This window comes from Atta colombica, unplaced genomic scaffold (assembly GCF_001594045.1).
Source record: "Atta colombica isolate Treedump-2 unplaced genomic scaffold, Acol1.0 scaffold105, whole genome shotgun sequence".
NCBI classification, from domain to species: domain Eukaryota; kingdom Metazoa; phylum Arthropoda; class Insecta; order Hymenoptera; family Formicidae; genus Atta; species Atta colombica.
The window spans coordinates 3,629,847-3,639,294 of record NW_017259190.1 but is presented as its reverse complement, the minus strand read 5'-3'; the positions used below and the strand labels follow the sequence as shown (position 1 = coordinate 3,639,294).

At 41.8% G+C, this 9,448-nt stretch overlaps 1 protein-coding gene across 1 annotated transcript in view; it reads left to right on the top strand.

Annotated features, from left to right (window-relative positions):
• The first annotated feature begins 7,881 nt into the window (after positions 1-7,881).
• Positions 7,882-9,448, top strand: part of LOC108691017 (DNA N6-methyl adenine demethylase) — a 45,564-nt gene continuing 43,997 nt past the window's right edge. Inside the window, exon 1 of the mRNA XM_018198630.1 lies at positions 7,882-8,982. Within this exon, the coding sequence (XP_018054119.1) occupies positions 7,882-8,982 (1,101 nt within the window). The remainder of the gene's footprint in view (positions 8,983-9,448) is intronic.

The window sequence follows — 9,448 nt, the reverse complement described above, 5'->3', positions numbered from 1 at the left end:
GAATCTGGTTATTTTTGTTTGCAAGAAACGATTATAAAATTACTAAATTATATACTCATTAGTCTCTCGCATTGTCTAAGGATTAACTTAAAAAAAATCAAATTAAAAGTTAATAATTAAAATGTAAGTAAATTAAATTAAAAAGTTAAGAATCTAAAATGTAATTAAGTTAAGTTAAAATTAATTAACTTTTTAACTTAACTTTTATCTTTTTAACTTAGCACTACCAACCTTGATTTATTATAATTTATTGTACTGAAAAGGATCCAAAATGTAGAGATCGAAACGTATGCCATGGATTAAGAAATAAATAAATTGTCACACGTTAAATTGTGTCAGCTCGATTAAAGGCATTACCATATTTATATAAAAGCTTCGTAAACATTTCAACTCACAGAGTCTTCCTCAATACAATATTATTCCAATCTCATCTTTCGAAGCATCTTTTACACTTTTTTTAATCTATTTGATCATAAAATAACGTATTATACATTGCTCTTTTTTTTTTATTATCATAAGAGATACTAGTTTTTTGATACTAATTTAAAACAAATTAAAAAGAAGAAAAAAGAAGCAGCAATTCCATGGCAGTTTTCAGTTGCCTTCTATTTAATCGCGTAATATTTTTTTACGCAGCACTCTTTTTCCAAAGCCTATGCGTGGGCTCGGACGTCGTTGCGCGCATTAATCCGTGGTTTAGCGAACCAATTTAAATATCAGCGTCGCGCTCGACGCAATTTTATATCATTTCCGATATCGCGCGCCTGTGTGGGTGGGTTTAACGCTGCGAAAGCCCTCCTGTCGCCCTCCCCCTGCATTGACTCCCGCCCGCGTTGCCCCCGCGCAGCCTTCGTTTGTCCCCCTACCCTTAACACGAACCGTTACGCATCTACAGCAGATATGCGTGTTTTACGATGCGTGTCGTCGCGTACTCCAATGTCTTCTTCATCCTCATCGTCGTCGTCGTCGTCGTCGTCGTCGTCGTCGTCGTCGTCGTCGTCGTCGTCGTCGTCGCCGTCGTCGTCGTCGTCGCCGTCGTCGTCGTCGTCGTCGTCGTCGTCGTCGTCGTCGTCGTCGTCGTCGTCGTCGCCGTGATCATCATCGTCGCCGTCGTACTTCTCCTCGTCACCACCGTTTGTAAACGAGCGTGTGACCAGCTCGTACGCGATGCTCGTAACGTCGTCACGACGTACTTTGCGGTATCTTGTGAGAGAGAAAGATAGAACACGCGCGCATGCGCACGTGCACGCACGTAGTGCATACAGGGTGGGGCATCCTGATTTTTGGACACATTCAATCGACATTGACATCGCTATATCCAGTATCTTTCGTTTTTGGCACCTCAGAATAGGAGGACGATTCAAAGTTCATCGAAATGTTTCTCGTTGAAAGTTTGCTAATCCTTCCTGATCCTTCTCGTTGTTCTGATCTTTCCTTTACCTCCTGTGTGTCGGGAATCGACCCGGTGAAAGACCGAGGACACCCGGTATATGTGTACACTACAAGAGCGCGCAGCCGGCCGGGCCGGCCGGCGAACGTGCGTACGTTGGCGCGCGCGAATCAGTGCGCGGCCGAATGCGTCGCGTATGCGTGCGCGTCCGTCAAACACAACAAATTTTCAATCACGATCGATTTTCTTTCTATCTCCCACCGCGGAAAGGGCGAGATCGAGAGACGTTGAAACACCGCGAGTTCGTCGATACCGTACGCAAAAGTATACAGCAACAAGTGACCTCGACGTCGGTTGGCAACCGGGTGGACGCGATTCAAAGTGCCGATCCTCCCACCCCCGTCTGCTTGCCTGTTTCATCCGCCCGTCCACCCGCGGAGTAATCCCCTCGATGTTCGCGCGGTTTCTTTGTTTCCGCGATGCGTCCGTTTGGACGAGATCTGCGGAGATCTGTAAGAATCCATGAGTGGTCCTGAGAGGATACAGGAAAGAAAGGAAGATCTCTGTTTGGGTTTCTCCAAGTATCGCGAGGAAGTTGAGTCTGGTAAAAATAATTACGCTCAAGCGTCTCTTCTCTATTTTTCCCCTCTGACCTCGATTATCCTAACTTGAATGCTGGAAGGATTACCTATAAACGCGAACATATGACTGCGCCGATTGGAGACGGAGGCGTCGCGTAGTCTCCGTCGTGGCAGCAGATCGAAAGTCATTGAAGCGCGAGACACGAATGAAAGACGATGGGAAAGTAAGACCGCGTGCGGCCGAGTGCGAGTAATTCCCGTTCTCCGTTGTCAACGAACGCCCTTGTCATTTCAATTTTGATGTAACGTCCCACCTATTGTCATCTCTCGTTATCAATCGTCGACGGCCGACGGTGCTGTACAGTTGTCATCATTAGCCGTCTGCAAGTCTTAGGGAAACGGACGAGTCGAAATCTAATAATAAACGCATCTCCTTCCGTCCGTTTCCGTCGCTTCAGGGAGTTCCGGAGCAAGGCTTCGAGAGAAGGAAGAGGGCAAAAATGAGCGCCGCTCGCGCTTGGCGGCCGCGAGCAAAAAAAAGGGGGAGAACTTCGGGTACACTTTCGCCGACCTCGCGCGCGAGCCGGCCGAGCTCTTCGGCTCTCTCGCGACAAAGGCCGCTTGATTCAAGGTCCCACGGATGTGCACGCGCACACGCACCCAGGCTCTTCGTGCGGCGCGACGCGACGCGACGCGGCGCGACGCGGCCCATTCGTCCACGGCGGCGTCCGCGCCCGCGCTGCATCGAGGATGCTCGCTCGGGATGAAATTTCTTCCACGATATCTTTTGCTTATCATTGACGATTAAGTCTCAAATGCGTTGAATCGCATTGCTGAAATTTTTCGACAATTGTTTTCCAACGAGCGCGAAACTTGGCAAAATTCGAATTTTCAGAATTTCTCTAATCTCTCTTGTCTCTCTCCTTCTCTCTCAAGATCGATAATTAGTTTATTAAAGAGTGATATTATTTTCTATAACAGCAGCATTCTGATTTTCTTCAATTCGAGTTTGCAACAGAGATGAGAAAGCTTACGATTATCTTCGAATTCTTCGAAAAGTTCAAATTGAACTTTGTACATTGGAGGTACATTGTTCTTTTTCTCGTGCGTTAATCCGCTTTCTCGCGATGGCATCGCGCTAATTTCGGCATTACGCTGTGACAAAAATGGCGCACAAATCGTTTTATCCCTTTTTCTTTCCGATGCGACGACAAACGTACGATGCGTGCTTGTATTCTCAAAAATTAGCCCGAAGTTAATGGCAGAAATTTCACGAAACTTTTGCGATTTGTACGCGATTATTTCAGTATCTTTCAAGATTTGATACACACTTTTTCTTTGTCTTATATTCTTCATATATACAAATTTTTGTAGTTTTTTCTGTGTATTTAATATCTGAAGAGTTTGTAAGTTAAAATTATCCAGCGCAATTTGAGAATGTCCTTTCAGTGGCGTGTTAGAGTGCCAATTCTTTGCATCGATTTGAAGGAATGTCATAGCGAAATTATTTAACGTCGTAAATCGACGAGCGAGGACGATTTTTCTCAGCGACGTTTGCGTTAGCGACGCACAGCTAATATTAATTCCAAGCGTGTGGAATCTCCGGGTCTCTATGGCAGCTGGTTTATATGCGCTTCTCGGAATTTGCGTTCTGCGCTTCACCGCGGACGAAAGAATCCGCAAACGACTCGTTCTCTGGCACGACTATACGGAGTGTCCCAAAAAAGGTGTCCCTTAATGCTTACGTTCTGTTTTCGAAGGAATTTTATATCTCCTTCCTTAAAAATCGCACCTAAAAAGCGTTTTCTATAATATCTTAGTTATACTTATTCTGCAAACTTTATCGTTAGAGAGAGAGAGAGAGAGAGAGAGAGAGAGAGAGAGAGAGAGAGAATTAAGAATTAGAAGTTTTTCTTTTTCGATAAAAAGTTTGTTCTAAAGTAAAGAAATAGTATAGTTCATTCTTATGCCTCGTGCCATTTAATTTAGAGCATGAATCGACAAATCGTAATTACTCGAGTAGTTACAAAATTATCATAATGAATCAATATTTATTATAAGTCACGAATCAATATTTATTATATGAAAATTAAAGAATCGTTCAGTGATAAAAATCCAACGATCATGTACATTCTTTTAAATCACCCTATACACAGCGGGCGACGGTGAGATTGAATTTTTGTGCATGCACCTACAGTCGATTCGACGAAAGTGCAACCGGAGATGGGGAACTAACGGGTGTCAAATTATTTTTACGCGAATAATAAGAAATAAAGAATTAAATTTGATAACTCTTATCATTTCAGTTTGCCACAATCGACTCTTCTTTAGTGCAACAGAATTAAATATTGTATATTCAGTCATTGATTATAAATATTAGATATCCGAAACAATCGAGTTGTCACATTTATCTTTTTAATAAAAAAATAATAAAACCAAAATATTTTTATCTTATAATTGCTTTTTTCTTAATTTAGTTTACGGAAAAGACAAATGTCTTAAATTTATCTTTATTCCATAATTCTTGTTTGTACGAAGCTATCGTTTTGAACAAAGAATAATACGCTACTATCCAGAATTTATGCGCGCACTATCGGTATGTCGAGATTCACGACCTTTAAAGACTAAAGTTCGCGATATTTAATGTAGACTAAGAGTTATGGACATTAACAAAGTTCATTTGCTGAGACTTGATATTCTCAAAAGGGTCTTTACGAAATTTATTCAACCAGTTTAATCAGTAGAATCCGTATAAATAATATATCCGTATAAATTCATTAATTATACAGATCCATAATTAAAGTATATATATATATATATATAAAATTTACGTTAATATATTACTTCCAACGTACATACATTAAGTCGATCAACGACGAATTAACGGAAGCTAAATTTAAAATGATGAAAAATTAAATAATAGACATTTATACTCGTTTCCATCAATGTAGATTAACTTTAATTTCGGTTCAATTTACTCTTCGTCTTTTTCTAGTTCTAAAAATTAGAAAAAGATAAAGAGTAAATTGTGAATCGAGATTAAAGTTAATCTATATTGATGGAAATGGGCATTAGATTGTCGCAATATGAATCAAAGTCGAAATAAAATCTTAAACCTTCATATTAGTAAATGTATATGTATTACATATATATGTGTACGCACGTGGAAAGTAAACGGTATCACTCGCGTGCAGCGCGAAATAGTGGAAGCATCTCCGCAAGGTCGAGCCGCGAGCGAAAGTGCCTGGTTAAACGACAGTGCAAGTTTCCAGCGATAGCGAAAGCACCGAGCGGTCACAGCTGTAAAGCTATTAGAGTTTGAGGGCGGAAAACGGGACGACGTGGCGGGATGGAGATGGAAAAGCAACTACTACATAGCAGGAGCTATCACCGCCTATATATCTACATGCTTTGCGAAAACCACGCGTACAGCCACATGTTACCTGGATTATATAAAGGGTAGCTGGACAGAAATGAACCTATTTTCAATGGACCTCACATATGTAGTATCGAATCCAGCTGATCGTAATAATGATCTTCGTATATAACATTTATCCAAACGTTCTTCATTTTTGTTCATATTTAAAAAAATTATACGTCTGAGATTAAATTTTATATGAATAACGGCTCTATGATGTTTTCGCCACCCTGTGGCAGAGTATGCGTGTAGTCGTGTGAGTGAGCGAGAAAATGAGAGAGAACAAGAGGAAGAAAGAAGAGCGGGAAGAGACGGATGTAGGAGAAAGTGAAACAGCGAGAGAACGAGAGAATAAACATCGATCGATATTTCGCGGAGGGCTAGCAACCCGATTTTAACGACAGCGACGAAACTCTCATGACTACGAACAAGTCTTTAGACTTCACGATAAAGACCACATATAATAATTAATATTTTATAATTAAATATTAATTTTTGAAAGATATATTTATTATACGCAGGAAGGGGAGGTCAAATAATTTTTTTATATTCTAATTTTTTATAAACAATTTTTAAAATTATCTTATTTTGCCGAAGAAGTATTTATCAGCAACGATTACGGATACGTTCCGCCTTCCGTCTTCCGTCTTCGATCGGGTTGCTCCATTCGGAATGATGTGACGAGTTCAAAGCCATCGTTGGACTTCTAAGCAACGTGAATGAAACGGCTAGGCGCAACGTACGCAAGTATCAAAGCGAGCGTACGAGTTGGTGTGCGAAACCAACGCCGAACGTAATAGTAGCCTTGGCTTAGCGATGGTCACGTTATAAGCAACGTCTGTGACATATTCTCGTATAGTCTCGCGTCACGTGTGCGCTCCTGCTCGCGTGATGTATAACGTATTCGCTGATCCGCGTTAGCAACACTTTTTTTTTTTTTTTTTTTCGTCGATTTTTCTACCCTCGATACGACATGCAAGTCACGCTTTATGAATCAGTTCAACGTCAATCGAGCATTCGTTTTATCATATCGGGAAAAATTTTCATCTTTTGCTATGAAGTGACACGAATATCTGATAGACAAATTTTGTTTTCTCTGTTTCAGATCGTACAAATCAACCGCCTTCTAACAAGCCACATTAACCTCAAGTGATTTCTATTTTCTTACGAAACGTGAAAGAATATGTAATTAGTATGTTTATATCGATTTAAAGAAGGAACACACAAAAAAGAAAATATCCAAGAGCTTAGGTTCAGAAGACAAAAAGATTAAGAGCTATATTAGCTATAAGTGTACAAAGTATATCTAATTAAAGGAAGAAGACAAAATACAGATTAAAACAAATAAATAAACAAGTCCGCCAGTGCCAAATTGAAAAAGAAAACAAAGTGAAAGTGATCGTTGTAACAGGAAGAGGGAGAGAGAGAGAGAGAGAGAGAGAGAGAGAGAGAGAGAGAGAGAGAGAGAATAGAATAGAATATAATAAGATTTATTTTATCTGGAATATAAAAGAAATAATCTTTTAGGCACACACATTCTATAAATTTCATATAAGAACAAATACAATCAAGTGCAAACATATACCAGTAAATTAAACCAGAAGAAGGAAGAAAGAAAGAGCGACAGAGTAATACATTGCGAGAGTAGGACCGTAAACCAAAGAATCTACCATTTTTTTTCTATTAATCATTCATCGAATAACAATAATCTCTCGTCAAGTGAAATAATAGTGAGACACACACACCGATTCCTTCGTCAGAGCCAGATTAATTAAGCGAGCCGGCATACAGTTTTGTAGAGGTTTATAGAAATAGCCGTAAAATATAAGTGCATTTTTTAAACTGGACGTGTCACGTGACAGATTTTCGCCAAGCGAAAGGAAGAAGAAGACAAAGGGAGGAATCAACTTTAATCAAAGGATTCGATTAAACACTCCCAGAGTAACCGATCTACTTCAGTTCGTAGCCTAAACCTGTTGAGTACAAAACGACACAGAATTAAAAATATAGATAGGACAGAGAAAACGAAGAGAAAGAAAAAAGAAGAACGAGAGAACAAAAGCGTAATATTGAAGAATAGATCATTACGTACTGGAAAATTACGTACGACCGAAACACACGAGCCATTTCCAGACAAGTGTAACTATTCCGGAATCTACTTTGAGATAAGGATTTGCGCAAATGCCGATTATAAACGATTCTTCATCGTTATCGAAGAAAATCGGAGCTCTAGGATCCGATTCAACAAATTAATGGGAATCAAAATGCGATCAGAGTTGATTGAAAAAGGCGCCAATGTCGCATACAAGAATTTCATTGATTATCCGCTCGAAAAAAACTAGATAATCTCGAGCCTTCGTATATTGAAAAAGGACAAACATCCATCGAGAGGGATTCTCGGGAGGTTGAAAGAAGAGAATCACCACCAAGTGGGCACGCGAAACTCGCCAACCGGGTGGAGGCGTTAAAGTCGCGATGACGTGGCGAGGAAGATGAGCGCTGAAGTGACGAAGGAGGTCGTCGCCACCGAGAGGGTCCCGACGAGCCCTCCGGCGGCGGTTGCGACCTCACCGGGCACGGTCGGCACCGGCGACCTGACGGCGCGGCATTTGCCGCCCTTCAGCAGCTTCGCCGGCGATAACACGATGGACACCTCGACGCTGCCACCGCTCCATACTCAAGATGTTGGGTCAAATCTGATAGGTTGGGATTATTACGAAGGCCTGACTGGCCGACTAATCGACGTGGTCCCGGCGAGCCAGTATAGACCCTGGGAGTCCAAAGGTGGCGGCCCGGAGGGACTGCCTAGCTTCGCAAGTCAGTTCACCGCCCCGAGCGAATCTGAACCTCAATTGACGGCGTTGACGCCGTTGTCACCAGCGTCTATTTCACACTCGCCGCCGGTTACATCAGCCGTGGGCCTGCCGAGTTTCCACACACTTGGAGCACCGCTTCCGACGCCGCATCCGCATCGTGGATCAGTCGGTTATCCTCTGGTACCGGCGCCAGTAGCAGCTCGGGACGTCTCGACTATACAGCAGCAGATGCTCGACGAACGTCACATACAGCTCTTGGGCTCCAGCCAAGTCCAAGCGTTTCCGCCACCTCCACCGGGTCATCCGCATCATACAGTGCTGACGGTAGTGAAGCCCGAATACGCGCAATTGCATCACGCGAATTTCCAAAATCCGATATCAACCGTGTTAGACTCGCCGACTTCACGGCCGATTGGCATCGATGGACGTAAAAAAGAGCGCAGAAAAATCCGTGCTGGTTCCATGGAATCGGAAGATGGTGGCGGGGGTGGGGGCGGCGGTGGTGGTGGTGCTGGTACCGGCAATGAAAGTTCTGGTCAGGTAGCCGCCGTCTCATCCACCGCGAATCGAGGCGTGCACCATCTCGGTGGAGGTATAACCGACGGCGACGGTGATGGTGGCCTTGGCGACAAGCCGGCGAAGAAAAAACGGAAGAGATGCGGCGAGTGCATAGGCTGCCAGCGCAAGGACAATTGCGGGGATTGTGCGCCATGCAGAAACGACAAAAGCCATCAGATCTGTAAGATGAGGAGATGCGAGAAGCTCACGGAGAAGAAGGTAAGTGAACTTTTAATTCAAACGAATCATCTTATTGATATCGTGACCTTTATTTAAATCTTTTTCACACACATTATTTAAGTAAGAGTAAAATGCGTATTTTGGTTGACAACGATTTGCGTTAATCTTTCATTACACTGGTAACACGGAATTAATTGTTCTGTTAATAAGGGATCTTCGAAAAATTGAGCAATTTTTTATTGTTCCGGATTATAGAAAAATTTGAAAAAATACTTAAAACTTTTAACAAGTTTTTATTGAAGTTGAATTGTATTTTATTTATTTTTTATATAAATTTTAATTTATCTAGAATTCATAATCAAAATATCATTGTCTTTAAACATCCCATGTTGCTGACTGAAGGTTAAATGTAAGAGTATTCAATTCTGAAAAAATTACACAAGTATTGAAAAACGCAGAGTAGACACGCAACCCGGTTTCTTCGATGATTGGTTCTGCGAAATCT